Raw genomic sequence first — 14,699 nt, 5'->3', positions numbered from 1 at the left:
GGGCCATACCCGGTGATGGTGAGAAAACCCCTGAATGGGACATGTTAGTGGCCGAATGGTATGTTATGTGAAGCACATTCTGAATAAGGATGTAAAGTATAAAGTCTTGGCCGTGACGGGCACTCCAGGGCAGAGGGACAGAGATGGGCCAATGACCACTGCCAGCGAGACAGTCCCCTGGAGAGCTGCTCCCTGCCGAGGTTCTGTCATGAACCCCCCCCCCGGCCCCCACCTCACATGCATAATGAGCTCCTTCTGGAGCTTGGGGAAAAGGGCCTCTGCATCCCAGCACGGGGCTGATACATAGGCTCGGACCTGCCCAGCTTTGGGTGTGCAAAGTGCTTACTTTCCCTGACAGCTGTGGTCACTGCCCTGCCATCAGGTCTGAATGGCAGAGGTCTTTCTTGCCACTCTCAGGGCTCCCTTTACAATGAAATGATCGGTGCCCTCAGGAGAAGCTAAGCTACTCCGTTTCTCCCTGGACCCAATCTCAGGTGCTCCCACAGTCCAAGATAGTCCCCCAAGGAGGAGTCGCAGGGCAGCGGCCTGCTCTGCCAGCCTTGGGGACAAAGGGGCTGAGGGGTGGGGCTGTCCTGAGGATGTCCCCCTTACCTAGGCTTCTCCTGGGTCTCAATCTGCCGGATGACGCTTTCCATCCAGGAGAGGAGGTCTCGGGCCATGCTGAAGAAGCGGAATTTGTCTGCCGTGTCTACCAGCTGGGTGCGGCGGCCAGCACAGGCTTCAAGCAGCGCTTGCCAGGCGGCGGACACTTCTTGTTCCTTGTTCTGGATGGTCTCTGCTTTCTCCCCAGCATATGCCTTCTGCAAGCGGCCGGCCACATCCTGGAACTGCTGGACCTGTGGTTGGGCAAAACTGAACGTTGTTCCCCAGAAAGATGTGCCTTGGGCCTCTGCTGGGCAAGGGGTCTCTCTCCTCTGGGTCTCCCTCCCCAGGTCTCTTCTGGAAGGCAAGATCTTCAGCTTTCCACTAATGCTGGGGGAGAAGTCTCCTTGTTTTGGCCTCTATGGACCTAAGCCATCCTTTGGGTTTTGATGAGGATATAAGAGTGAAAGGGACTCTGTGCCCTTTGGTCTCCCCTGAAGTACTGTAATAATAGTAACTATGTGCCAGGCATGCTTCACAGGCACCCTATGAAAGAGGTACTACTGTGATCCCTGTTTTTGAAATGAAGAAACTGAGGTACAGGGAGCCTGAGTGAGTGGCCTGAGGGGTGCAGACTGGATTCCCTGTTCTTAACCTCTCCGTAAGCTGCCTGTCCAAGGGAGCGGCTCTCCCAGGTCCCCTGTCTGAGGCTAGTTCTGGTGCAATGAGGCCTCATTCCTGAGACTTCAGTGGGCTGTGCCCACCTCAGGAGCTACAGCACCCCTGAAGCCCAAGGGCTGCAAGGCAGGCCCCACCACCAGCTGGATGACATTCCCAGGAGCTTCTCTTCGGAGTGAACCAGGGCCCGACCCACCTCGGTGTCTTATCCCTGAGCCCCACTGGGTGGACACAGGACTCCACAGCCAGACCGTCTCTCCTGGGGCCTCTGAAGGGCTCCTGAGGCCTACGCAGCGGGGGGCCCCTGCTCTCACCCCTTCCATCACACCAAGTTCTGTGGAGCCCTACGGGCCTGCAGCAGTGTCTCAGGGGCCACCCCAGTGATGGGAGGAGCAGGTCTCAGCAGTTCCTGGGGTACCCTCCTGCCCCACCAGCTCCCATGTGGAAAGACTGAACAGCCCAGTGGCTGAGGGCATGGGGTCTAGAGCCAGGACGCCCAGATCCGAATCCTGGCGGCACTGTCCACATGTTCCAGGGAGCTCGTTTACGCTCCGTGCCTTGCTTTCCTCATCTATAAAGAGCAGATGATGTTTGTACGTAGCTCTGGAGTATGGGACAGAGTGCGATGCTGACACCAGCACCGAGTGCTGGAAATGCACCGTGTGCGAGTCTGCCAGGAATGCTGTGGCACCGCCAGACACCGAGCATTTTTAGGTATTTGATGCCTTAGACTTTTGTGAGGTTTCAGATTGAAGAACTACTTCCGAAGCTAAAGAATGACTGAAAGCCACAGCTCCCAGCCTTTCTGCCCCAAGCTGTTGCCTTTTGGAAGAGGTGAAATTTGCTGGTGTCCATTCCAGAGGCTGACACCCCCGAGCCCCTGGGGAAGAGATGGACAGCAGGTCCCTGGAGCCTGCAGGGGGCAGGGGCTGGGGTGGGGATGGACAGCAGGGGACAGAAGGCACCTGTAGTTCCAGCAGGTGGAGCTCCCGCTCGAAGGCCGTGTGCACCCGGTGGAAGGACTCGGCCGTGCTGGCGTCCAGCCCCACGTCGTCGGGCAGCTCTCGGTGCTTCTCATCAATGAGGCCCAGGATCTCCGTGCCCGTGTAGAAGTAGCGGTGCAGGTCGTAGGAGGCGGCCAGCAGCTGCATGCGCGTGTCAATGAGCTCCAGGAGGTCTGCCCACATTTCGTTCAACCCATCCTTCCACTCGGCGATCGTGGCCGCCTCGCTGTGGCCGGCGTCGATGAGCTGCTCGATGATGATGTTCACGTTGTCCACCCGCTCCTGCCCGATTGCCCCCGTCTCACGGGCAAAGTCCCGGAACTTGTCCCGGAGCAGCTGGACATGGGGGAAACACAAAGGTGGTTATCGGCGCCTAGGGCTGGGGTGTGTGGTGTCGTCTCCCTAGCCGCAGACTTTCACAAGGCGGGAACCACAACCACCTGGGGCCACACCTTCCCAGGGAAGCGTGGGCTCAGGGGCAGTGTGTCTCCAGCTCCGCGTAGCACTGTGTGTGTGTGTGTGTGCACGCGCGCGCGTGTGTCTGGCCTGACGGCACCCGTGTCTCTGGTATTGAAGGAAGACAGAGAGAGCAGTCACTGTGAGTACTCACAGTAACATGGTCAAAGTCTTGCCCCATCTCAGGGGAGGAGGCCACCAGCTCCTTTTCTGAAATCCACTGCTCCAAGTCATCTGTCTCCCTCTTCAGCTGGAACAGGTGATACATGTTCTCCAGCTTCCGCCTGCGTTCTTCGGCTACCTCCTTCAGCCCTGCGTACTGCTTGTCCACTTGCCCCTGAAGTCGTATGATCTGCTCCCTGGAATTCAAAACCAGAAAGCACTCAGAGATGAAGGTAGAGAGCCCAGAGCTCTGAGCCCAGCTCGGAGGGGCACATCTACTTCTCCCCAGCCCCGTGGCAGGGAAAGCTGGGGAGGGGAACTAGGCGGGACGAGAGCAGATTTTCCTGGGAATTTTGGGTGGTGGGGGGAGAACCATCCCGTGGACCAGAATGCCTCAGGAGAGGACAGAAATGTGTCCTGTCTGGACAGGGTGCCTCCCAGCATTGTCCCTCATTCCAGGAAGCTCAGGGAGACAAAAGGGACCTCCTCCATTATCTCCTAAGGAGGCTGATGGAGCAGCACTGGCAGCCCCGCTCCAAGGGCAACAGGGATGGGGCTCAATCCCTGGGGCTCCTCAGGAGATGCTGGGGTGGCTGCTGAAGCCCCACAGCTATGGAAGCCCTGCAGGCAGCTGAGGTCCGGGCTGTGCCTGGAGGAGCAGCCCGATGGGTCTGGCCCAGCAGACCCACCGACTAGATGGATGTAGGTTTTCTACCTTCATGCCTATATAATGATTCTTGCTGAGACACTGGGAGATCCTGAGGTACTTTCTGGACCATAAAGAGAAAAGCAAAATTATTCTCCAGTGTCTCTTAGCATAATCTAATTCTTAAAAAGATTGGAACTCTTGGTTCACCGAGAGGGTAGCTTCGCTATTGTATTTTCTGATCTTCTTGAAAACCAGGCCTTAGTTGGCCCTGTTCATGCAAAACCAAGGCATGAGATGCAATCAGGCCAATTAGGAGTCCAAAAAGCAGTGGTCTCCAACCCAGTTCTTCCCCAAACTGTTGCTGTTTTCCCCCTTAGACCTGAAGGGATCCCAGCTGGTGGGGTCCCCCAGCCTGATGTCCATCACCCGGCCAAGTCACTCCAGTGGCACACGCACCCCTCAGGGTGGCCCGCGGACAGGAGGCCCTGGGCCCTGGTGGCCAGCTGCTTGATGTTCCTCCCGTACTCTTCCAGCGCATGCTGCTGCCTCAAATGCCGCTTCAGCATCACAATGGCGCTCTCTTCGTCCTAGGAGGCAGTGACTTTCAGGGCACTTGCTCCCAGAGGTGCCCGAGACTGGGGTGTGGAATGGGGGGTGCAGCCAGGCTCGGAGGACCCTCACAGGAGAGTGGTGCACGCTTCCTTCTTGCTACTCGTTCCTCGGCAACACCCCGCCTTCCTCTTGATCTTCTCTGATGCCTACCCTCCCAGGCCCAGCTCCGATCTGACCCTGTGAAAACTTCTTTAGAGGTGACTCACCTCATCCCTCCCTCCCTCCTGGCAGGCCCTCCATACAGAAGCCATGGCACGAAAAAGCTGGGGAAATCTTGGGTTCGATCACATCTAAGTTGACAAACGGGGCACCGGGCTGCGGGATGTCTGCCACAGCGGCTGACCCTTCAGACGCCCCGACTTCCGATACGCGACTGCCCACTGCCAGCCCCACCCCTGCTCTTCCTCCTGGCCTTGGCTCCCAGCCTGGCACCAGTGCCCCAGCCCGGGCCGACCTTGGGGATCTCGTCGGAGATGATGTAGAACTCCTGCTCGCTGATCCAGGCCTCGGCCTCGCCTGCGTCCAGGTAGTACTGCTGGGCTTCGCTGGCGTCCCGCAGGCGCTGCAGCCGCCCGGCCGCCGCCTCCTGCAGCGCGTCCCATGCACCCTGCAGGTGCCCCAGGCGCTCCTGGATGTCCTGACAGTCGATCTCAGCCGCCTCCAGCAGCTGCCGCCCTCTCTGCAGCACGTCCTCCACCCGCGGTGCGTGGCCCAGGATCTCATTCTGCAGCGTCTGCGGCCAGAGGGGAAGGGCTGGGAGGTGAGGTGGGGGGCCAGCCCACAGGCAGCGGCTCTGCCAGGGCCCCCTCTGGTCACTCGGGCATACTCCAGAGCTAGTGAGGGCCCGGTGGTGGCCCGGACCGTGTAACCTGTGCATGGTGAGCGGCAGTGCAAGCCTTTGGACGTGGCTCTCTCTGTTCCCTAGGCCTCCCATGTCTCAGCACAGCTTGCTTCTTAGCTGATTCCTAAATGGCCTTTGAGATCCTATTTTAGCACCTCTGGCTCCATGGGAGACAACAGCTGATGGTGGCTCCTTGCTCAGAGTCCGCCCCCCATTTCTATTTCTCAGATCTTTTGTGAACTCTGTATTGTTTGCTGTTTAAGCCCTTGGTCACGGAGAGGGCATTTTCCTCTCTCTCTGGTGACAGGGTGGCTTTTTTCTTTGGTGGGCCATTACCCGTGTGTGGCTCACTTTGGGGTCCTAGAGGCCCTGCCTCGCTGCTGCTTGCATGTGGGCTCTCGGCTCCCACACCTCATCTCCTCCCTTTCTACAATCTCCCTGCAGCCTTGAAAACCATCAGAGGGCAGGGGCGAGAGCCCTACACACAACCCAACAGTGACTGTCAGCACTGAAAGTCCACAGAAGCAGCAAGAGTCACAAGTCACCTAACTTGCTGAAATACCTTCCGACCCTTTATACTGGGAATCTCAATCCTGACCCTTTTTCATGGTCCATGCAACTGAATTCCCACAACCCATGGTACCAGCTCTGTGTGCCACTTTCTTTCCGTGAGATCCTGTGACCTCTGCAAGGGATCCTAAAATGTATCTCTCTCCCTCTCTTTTTAAGTAATTCCTTTCCAGGCTCCCATGCAGTGTGCTTCCTTATGATGCATTCTTTCTACCTCATGTGTAAAAAGAGAGCTATGAAGTTATTTCCTAGGTCCTGGGCCTCATCCTGGGCTCTAGGGACAATGTGGAAATAAGATCAACAAAACCCCTGCCTTCATAAAGCTTACACTGTCGTAGACAGAGTGGATGGTAAGCATGGAAATAAGTGAATAAATGTGGATAATGAGTGCTATGAGGAAGATACCCCACTGAGATCGAGAGCTGTAATGGATAACCATCAGAGCAGTGTTTCTCAAAGTGGGATCCCACACCAACACCACTGACGTCATCTAGGATCTTGATAGATATGCAAAAGTTACCAGGTTCTCCTCCCAGAGTCTGATTCAGTAGACCTGAGACTGAGCCTGGTCAACTGTGTTTTAACAAGCCCTCTGGGTGAGTCTGGTGCATACTGAAGTTGAGAACCACTGCAACAAAGGGAAAGATAAAATGAGATTTAAGCTATAGCTGGTCTAGCCTGGAGAAGTCTTGACAAGGGCAGCCAGGCTTTCCCAAGAGGCTATCTTTCCCTTCTTGGTTGGGGAAACCCACCTATATTTGTCTTGCCCTTTTCCTGAAATAGCAACCTTCATTCAGCAGAGCTGGGAGTCTTCTGGCAGTCACACTGAGGCCAGATAGAGTCAAAGACTTTAGTGTCAAAAGGACTGATGTCAGCTCGTTTTACAGTTGAGGACTGAGGCCCCAGGATACTGCCTTCTACCAGTCTCCTTCCTTTAACTACAAGTTGTGGCATTAGTGGAACCCCTACCTACTACCTTCTAGCCCAAGACCCTGCCTGTGCACACTGGAGCCTTTGTGACTAGGTCAATGTCAGCTGGAAGCAAACGGTCTGAGGAACTTTTCAGACACCTCTTTGAATGTAACTCAGACCCTTGCCCAGTTGCTGGGCTCTGTGACCAGATGTCAGCTGCTGTTATTGTGAGAAAGTACTGTCTGCCAAGGCCTTTCTTCCCCAAGGAGGTGCTGAGCTGACTCAAATTCTGGGACACACTGCTCTTCTCCAAGACCATTTCCCAGGCTCTTGTTGCTCTTGGGCGTGGCTGCCCCCACTTCCTGACCCAGAGAGTTGAGCAGGCAGGAGGAGCCACTCTCTGCCCAAGACCAGGGGCTGGCCGCAGAGACACCATGAGCGCATGCAGCTGGCCTTCTTGGAAGACAAAACACGACACTTGTACTCCCGATACAGGAGGAAGTACTGCATCTGCTCACTCCCAGGAGTCTGACCAGGGTCTCTGAAATGATCCATGAGGTTTAAGAAAGAGCAGAGCAGCAAACGGATGTTGCTCCAATAGGCTCAGGGGCCAAGTTTAAAGGCTTCCCGTGAGTATCCTCACGTGGCAGAGAAACGGGGCCTACTTGCTCTGAGGATATCCAACAGGCCAGGCTCAGTCCTGAAAGAGGGGCAAGTCAGTCTTAGGAAAGAAACCAGGAGCTATGGGCTTCCTTTCAGGCAGGACACGGGACACATGACACCCCAGGCCAGGGTCCTATAGTCACTCGATGCTCTGGTGGGTCTGAATGGCTCCAATTCCCAAATCATCTGGACACCCCCCTACCAGCCCTGCCATGGACTTCCTAGAATTCTCTCTGCCATCACCAAAGTTCTCTTTTTATGGGATCTCGAGGCCCCACAGCTACCAACAAGAACAATAATCTGCTGTTGCTGGCCCTCTGAAGGTCAGGGCTGGGCATTCCGCCCTGTGCAGAGCAGGCTAGGGCAGGGCTGCGGCAGGGAGGGGGCAGGTGGGGACACTAACGAGATGAAGCAGGACTCACCTGATTCTTCTTCATTAACAGCTGCACGTTTTGCAGATTCGTGCCGTAGTTGGCTGACTGGGCCAGAGGCAGCCTCTCTTCCACCCAGAGCTGTGGAGACCAGAAGGCGGGGCTCAGCGGGTGACAACTGTGGCCACCACTCACCCCAGACAGAGTCAGACAGAGCTCTCTCCTGCCGTGTCTCCCTGGTTCTCTTCCCAGACCCCGTCAGGGTTTTGTCCCCATTTTACAGATGGGGACACTTAGATATTTTGAATTGAGGTTCCAAATAATTTGCTTCTGGTCATCCAGGTGGAAGGCAACACAGCTGGATCTTGAACCCAAGTCTGTCTGTCTCAAAGTCCGTGACTGAGTTACTGTTCCAAAAGCACTGGCTTTACTTTCGTATTTAATATAATTATCATAACGGCTCTGAGATCCGGAGGTGAGAGGACTGGACATGTGTTAAGAACCGCCCTGGGCGGCAGCCAGTTATCCTGATGGCAGCTGCCTGCTCGGCCCCTGGGGGAGAGGTCTGCGGCCAACTCACCGTCTCATCTTCTAAGTCCCTGGTGATCTGCAGCTTGGCTCGGGATGATTCCAGCTGCTTCTTCCTCCTCTCCAGGGGCTCTAGGAGGTCCAGGAACCGCCTTTCGATGCTCATGTCTGTGTCTCCTGCCTCCTCTCCCAGCGAGGGCACCTGGGCAAGTAGCTCCCCCAACTCCTCCTTCCGCACGTTCACTTGGTCCTCCACACGCTGGGACACAAGAGGACATGTTGGTAACAGCCTTGGCCCCTGGGTAGCCCTGCGTCTGTTTCATCATCCATATCCTATCCATCCTTAAAGGTCCCGCCTCCACCAGGAAGTCTCTCTGGATGCCCCCACTCAGCCTTCCCACAGGTGCTTGTCCTATACTTCCTGTGCATTTTTTTTTTTTTTAATCCAGGATCCCTGTCTTACCTACTGCAAAGGGGTAAGAGATGGGTTATCAACCAGGATATCAACTTGAGCAGTTTTGCTCAAGTCCCACTAAGAGGAACAGAAGGAGTTCTCACTTTCCGGTTTCAGATTCCCTCCCCAAGATCTCCTATTCCAACATCCCCAGTCTACAACCCACTCACGTGCCTTCAGCTTCGCCAACATCCGGTTGACACTGGTCAGGTCCTTGCCGGGGTCATCAGACCGCAGCTGGTCCTCCATAGCACTGATCCACTTGTTGAGGTCAGCATGGGTCTGTGAGCGCAGGTAGGAGCTCCTGGCAGCTGAGAGATGCTGGGCCCTCTCCTGTGTGGTGGCCTGAAGCTCATCCCAGAGCCGGTGCAAGTCTTCCAGCCTCTGGGCCACCCGGGCTGTATACTGGGTCTTCTCCTCCATCAGCTGCTTTCCTTCCTGCATGGGGAAGCAGGAGGGCTCACCCTCTGAGGCCCAGCAACCTTGGAGTGGCCCTCCAAGGGTTGTAGTTGCCAGGGGTTAACTGAGGGGCGGTCAGGGAGGCAAAGAATGTGCCTAGAATGCAGGTGAGGCTCCGCTGACTCTGCACCCCCAGAGTTATTTGCAGGAGAAGATGTGACAGGGAGGGGTAGGTCTGGGGCTAAGGGCTCCGGAAGACTGTAGTATGGGGAGTTGTTGCTGACCAGGATCAGCTGATGTAAATTATTTTTTAATTAAAAGAAAAAAAAGAAAGAAGATCCACCCAGGTCCAGCCAGCATGGAAAGGACTCTATGCTCTCAATGGTCTTCCCAGCAGCTGTGCACTGGTCTTCGGTGGTATCTTTTAGTTACTGGGTTTGTCTTACCGGTTTTCACCTGCATAAATGTACCCTTTCAGGTGGGTACAGTGTAATTGATTTGGGCCTAGGAATGTATGTTGCTAATAACAGCCGATATTTACTGCATACCTCATAAGCGCCAAGTACTATGCATGCTAAGCGTTTAATGTTCACAATTCCCTTGCACAGGTACTGCTATTACCCTCATTTTTCAGATGGAGAGAGTGAGGCTCCGGGAGATTGAGTCGTCGGACAGTCTGGCTCAGAATCTGCACCTTCGACCACAATGGCTGCTGCCCTGTGTGGACCCTACACCTGCTTCCTCCGGGACAGCCACAGCAGTGGGGAGCAAAGGTGAGGGATGCCCAGATCGAATGCCAGCTACATTTAACTTGGGCCCTGGAGCGGGCTTGTTATAAGGGGGTCATCCTCTTAGTGTCCCCCATCTATGAGGGGTGTGAGTGACCACTCCTTGGTGGTCTTGCCCATCCAAACGATGAGGTTCCACGGTCCCCTGGACTACTGTGCTCATCTCCCACGTCCCCCTGCCCTCGGGCAGGACAGTGCTGGGGCCCTGGTGAGGATAATGGAAGCACACGGAGAGAGCTGGTATCCTGGCACCAGAGGCTGAGGCACGCACCCAGGTCTCCTCAGTGTCTGGACTGTCCCCAGACTCAGGTGCCCCAGAGGACACACCGATTCTGACCAGGCCTAACAGGACTGGACGTGGCAGGAGCTCTGAAGGTTGGACTACTCTTTAGAGAAGTGTTTCACTTCCAGGTTCTATACTGTCCGGTAAGCTTCAGACGGTGTCCACGCGCCGCGTGAAGCCCCACTCAGGCACACGCATCTGGGAAGAGAGCCCCCAGCGCACCTCACTCATTTCACTTACCGCATCGATGCTATCCAGCCACCCCTGGTGGGAAGCCAGGTCTGCCATAAAGGCTTGGTGCTTTGCCCACTTGTTTTGCAGGTTTCTCGCGTCATCATAGGAGACATCCTGAGATGTTAGCAGCTTGTCATTGATCCAGAGAGTGAGCTGTGGACAGAAGGAGGGAGTCCAACAGTCTTTGAGTGGACCTCTTTGGCCAGGGGCTCAGGGAAGGACCTGCTGTTCACCTCTGACTGCGGAAGGCAGCCCAGGAGAGGAAGTATGAACACAGCGGAGTACTACTCTCTAAGGTTGGGTCCCTGACTCTGAGCACAAGCAACTTAACCTGTGTTGTCTCAGGGCTAAAATAGCGGTACCTGAGCGTCTTCCCCAGTTGAGTGTACGCAGGTGACACCAGGGATAGTTATGCTTCTTGCCATTTTTCCAGGACCTAGGACAGGGCCTGGCCTACTGAAGGAACTCAGGGAATGCTTACTGAATGGATAGATAAATTCACCCCTTGGCAGTAAGGTGAGAAATCACTAATAAACACAGAGAAAACGTTATCTGAGGAAGAAGCCAAGGGCAGATCTTGTAATTAACAATGAGGGAAGAACTCTGATGAGCATCCGATGTTTTCAGGATGTCCTGGCAGCAGACCAAGCCTGGTTGGTGCCAAGGGCAGAGGCAGATAAAAACAAAGTTGTTTGGGCTGAGAGGAGAGGGGTATGAAGACGGGAGAGAGAAAGAAGTCAGAGAAAGCACCATTCCACACAGAAGTACCACTCATGGAGGGGCTCCATGTGTTCTCCAGAAGTGCGGGGTTAAAAACATTCCTTGCACAGCTCACCCCAGGCTGAGCAAGGACCTTCTGAGTCAGCTCTCCAACTAGGAAACTTGTTGAAAACACTACTGTCTCTCTCATCCCTTAAGGTTTTGATTCATCTGGGCCTGAACGGGGCCCAGGACTTTGCATTTAACAAGTGCCAGGAGTGGCTCCATAATTTGCAGGGCCCAGTGCAAAATGGGAATGCTCAAAATTATTAAGAATTTCAAGATGGGGGCGCCTGGGTGGCTCAGTGGGTTAAAGCCTCTGCCTCCGGCTCTGGGCTCTGCTCAGCAGGGAGCCTGCTTCCTCCTCTTTCTCTGCCTGCCTCTCTGCCTACTTGTGATCTCTGTCTGTCAAATAAATAAAGTCTTTAAAAAAAACAAAAAGAAAAAAAAAACAAAAACAAAAAAACAAAAAGAATTTCAAGATGGCAGGGGTGCCTGGGTGGCTCAGTCATTAAGCATCTGCCTTTAGCTCAGGTTATGATTCCGGGGTCCTGGGATCGAGTGCTGCATCAGGCTTCCTGCTTGGAGGGGAGTCTGCTTCTCTCCCTTGCCCTTTGCCTGCTGCTCCCCTGTTCTTGCTATCTATCAAATAAATAGATAAAATCTAAAAAAAAAAAAAAATTTTAAGATGGCAACCACAGAGCATTAAAGCAAGCACGAGGCCCTTCTGAGCACAGGCCCTAGATGAATGCACAGGTGGCATGTCCTTGAAGCCGGCCTTGACCAGGGCCCCACGGGACTTCCATAGAGATAGCCCTCAGGCTATTCTTTGAGAAACCGTGTCCTGGACTAGGCAAATTAAAATCTGTAGATTCGGGGCAAAAATTATAGAACCCACGATTCTAGAGGATGACCTCAGAGCTCCCCTTATGAAATTCTAGACTCTCAATTTCTTTCAAGGTTTTTTTTTTTTTTTTTTTAGTAATCTGTAACCCCAATATGGGGCTCAAACCCATGACCCCAAGACCAACTGATCCTGCTCTTCGGACTGAGCCAGCCGGGTGTCCTCCCAGCCCCCATGACTGTTGTACCTCTAGGGCACTTTGGTCCTAGCAGGGACTCCCCTGCAAGGTGGCCCCCCGCTGGAGCCTCACCTCCTGGCAGTTCTGGAGGAAGTGCTGGAGCTCCAAGTTGTCCTTCAAAATGACAGAAGCCTCCTCGGCCTTCTCCTTGTTTTTCTTGTGCCTGGTAGGGAAGCCAGAAGCTGTTGTCACCACAGTACGGAGCCCGGGGACCTTGTACAACATCACCTGCCCTACCTGGCTCTAGCCCCGTGACCTTGGGGGCGGAGAGTACCTGTCCTCGATCAGCTGCACCTTCTCCAGGATCTTGTCTGAGTAGAGGTTTTCTTCAGCTACCAGCTTGTTTCCAGAGTCCACAGGACTCAAGACCTTATCCTGGTTGTTCTCCATAGATACCAAGAAGTCCTCAAACTTCCGGATTCCAACCTCTGCAGCTTCAAGGGAGTCTGGGGGCTCCAAGTGAGCCAGAGTATATTCCTGTTGAAGCAAGTTTCCAGACAAGGCATGGACACGTGCTGGGAAGGCAGTGAGGGCATGTGCCGGGCAGAAGCACCCTGTGCAGCCATCTAGGCTTCAGCATGAACAGTGCTCCCTGGAGTTGTGCAAGGAAGAGGCAGTGCTCTAGGCCTTGGCCCCACCCCCACCTCAGGGGCATCCATTGAACTGTGTGCCTGAAGCCACATGGAAGGGTAATGGCTCAGGGGAAAATTCACCTCTTCAGCCTCTAGGTGACCCAAGAACAGGGCACAATTTAGGAAACAGGGCTGGAAAAGGCATGTGATAAGGAACAAAGAGGATTTCCCCCCAATTCATGGCTAGAGAGGGTCCTCGGAATCTAGAATTTGAGGAGAAAAGGGAACCTTCTTGCACTGTTGGTGGGAATGCAAACTGGTGCAGCCACTCTGGAAAACAGTATGGAGGTTCCTCAAAAGTTAAAAATAGAGCTGCCCTACGACCCAGAAATTGCATTCCTGTGTATTTACCCAAAGGATACAAAAATACAGATCTAAAGGGATCCACGCACCCAATGTTTGTTTATAGCAGCAACGTCTCCAACAGCCAAACGATGGAAAGAGCCCAGATGTCCATTGACTGAGGAATGGATCAAGAAGATGTGGTGTGTGTGTGTGTGTGGGTGTATGTAATGGAATATTACTCAGCCATGAGGAACAATGATTTCTAGCCATTTATAACAATGTGGATGGATCTAGGTAAGATTGGTTGGTATTATGCTAAGCAAAATCAGTCAGAGAAAGACAAATATCATATGATCTCACTCATATGTGGAATTTAAGAAAGAGATGAACATATAGGAAAGGGGAAAAGAAAAAAAGGGGAGAGGGAAACAAGCCATAAGAGATTCTTACTGTTAAGAACCAGCTGAGGGTTGATAGAAGGAGAGGGGTGGGGGATGGGCTCGCTGGGTGATGGGGATTAAAGAGAGCACTTGTGTTGAGCACTGGGTGTCGTATGTAAGTGATGAATCACTGAATTCTACTCTTGAAAAAAATATTGCACTGTATGTTAACTAACTAAAATTTAAAAATGTAAAAAAAAAGTAGGATTTGGTCTCTGAGGACATTCAGACTCACCCGGGCTCTTGCCCTGAGAGATACCACCCTCCCCCCATCAGCCCCGAATACCTCTCCCTACCTGATTGCTGAGGATGGCTTCAGCTTGCTTGGCATCTCTCTGGAACTCCTGGAAGCCAAGGCACTGGGCGAGGGAGTGGTTGCGGCTCTCCCACATGCGGCACAGGGCATCCCAGCCAGCATCCAGGCCCTCCAGCCTCTGGCGCAGGAGCAGGTACTCTGGGTCTGTCTGATCACGGATCACATTCTTCCCGGACTCCTTGACCTTCTGGAAGCTCTCTTGGTGCCTGTCAATGTCGTCTTTGATGGCCACGTGCTGCTGTAGGAGCTGCTCGGCCTCTGGGAAAGACTCAGGCATGTCCTCGGAGGCCACAGATTTCTGGGCCATGGACAGCCAGGCCTGGAAGTCATCCAGATTCTGCAGGAAGGTCTGGAGTTTGCTGGCTTCCCCCAGCGAGGCTTCCTGCTCTTTTAGGGCTTCCTGCAGTTGCTGCCACAGTGTCTCCACACATGCCTGCCACTGGCCGATGTCCTCTCCTTGCTCGGGGTGTGAGGCCATCAGCTGCTGCGACTCTTGCTCCAGGGCACCCACACGGTCCTGGATGGCGGCCACGTCGCGCTCCAGCCCTGACAGCTTCCGCTGGATGGCAATGATGCCTGCCAGGTCCTTCATGGACTGCACCACCTGCATCTTGTCCTCGATCCACTTGCTGGTCTCCTCACAATCCACGCAGTAGTTTCGCACCCGGAGGGCCGAGTTCACTGCCTTCCGCCGGTCTGACACTATGGTCTGGAATGCCTGCCACCTGCAAAGGGAAACACAGAGACACCCTCTTTTTTTTGCCTTTTTAAAAAATTAACATAAAATGTATTATTTGCTTCAGGGATACAGGTCTGTGAATCATCAGTCTTACACAATTCACGGCACTCACCATAGCACACACCCTCCCCAGTGTCCCTGCCCCAGCCACCCCATGCCTCCCTCCCCTCCCCCCAGAAACTCTTAGTTTGTTTCCTGAGATTAAGAGTCTCTTACGGCTTGTCTCCCTCTCTGGTTTT

At 54.1% G+C, this 14,699-nt stretch overlaps 1 protein-coding gene across 2 annotated transcripts in view; it reads right to left on the bottom strand.

The window, feature by feature from the left end:
- SPTB (spectrin beta, erythrocytic) overlaps positions 1-14,699 on the bottom strand; it is an 86,404-nt gene that overhangs the window by 15,749 nt on the left and 55,956 nt on the right. For both annotated transcript variants that reach the window (XM_044229791.1, XM_044229792.1), the window contains exons 16-27: positions 13,702-14,446; positions 12,323-12,525; positions 12,121-12,211; positions 10,214-10,360; positions 8,678-8,941; positions 8,102-8,308; positions 7,573-7,662; positions 4,619-4,897; positions 4,009-4,139; positions 2,896-3,100; positions 2,247-2,621; positions 613-857 (exon numbers count right to left, since the gene is read on the bottom strand). In XM_044229791.1, coding sequence (XP_044085726.1) covers positions 613-857; positions 2,247-2,621; positions 2,896-3,100; positions 4,009-4,139; positions 4,619-4,897; positions 7,573-7,662; positions 8,102-8,308; positions 8,678-8,941; positions 10,214-10,360; positions 12,121-12,211; positions 12,323-12,525; positions 13,702-14,446 — 2,982 coding nt within the window. The remainder of the gene's footprint in view (positions 1-612; positions 858-2,246; positions 2,622-2,895; positions 3,101-4,008; positions 4,140-4,618; positions 4,898-7,572; positions 7,663-8,101; positions 8,309-8,677; positions 8,942-10,213; positions 10,361-12,120; positions 12,212-12,322; positions 12,526-13,701; positions 14,447-14,699) is intronic.

The sequence above is a fragment of the Neovison vison genome, chromosome 13 (assembly GCF_020171115.1).
Source record: "Neovison vison isolate M4711 chromosome 13, ASM_NN_V1, whole genome shotgun sequence".
Classification (NCBI taxonomy): Eukaryota; Metazoa; Chordata; class Mammalia; order Carnivora; family Mustelidae; genus Neogale; species Neogale vison.
The sequence above is the reverse complement of the archived record's forward strand: the minus strand, read 5'-3'. Positions and strand labels throughout refer to the sequence as shown.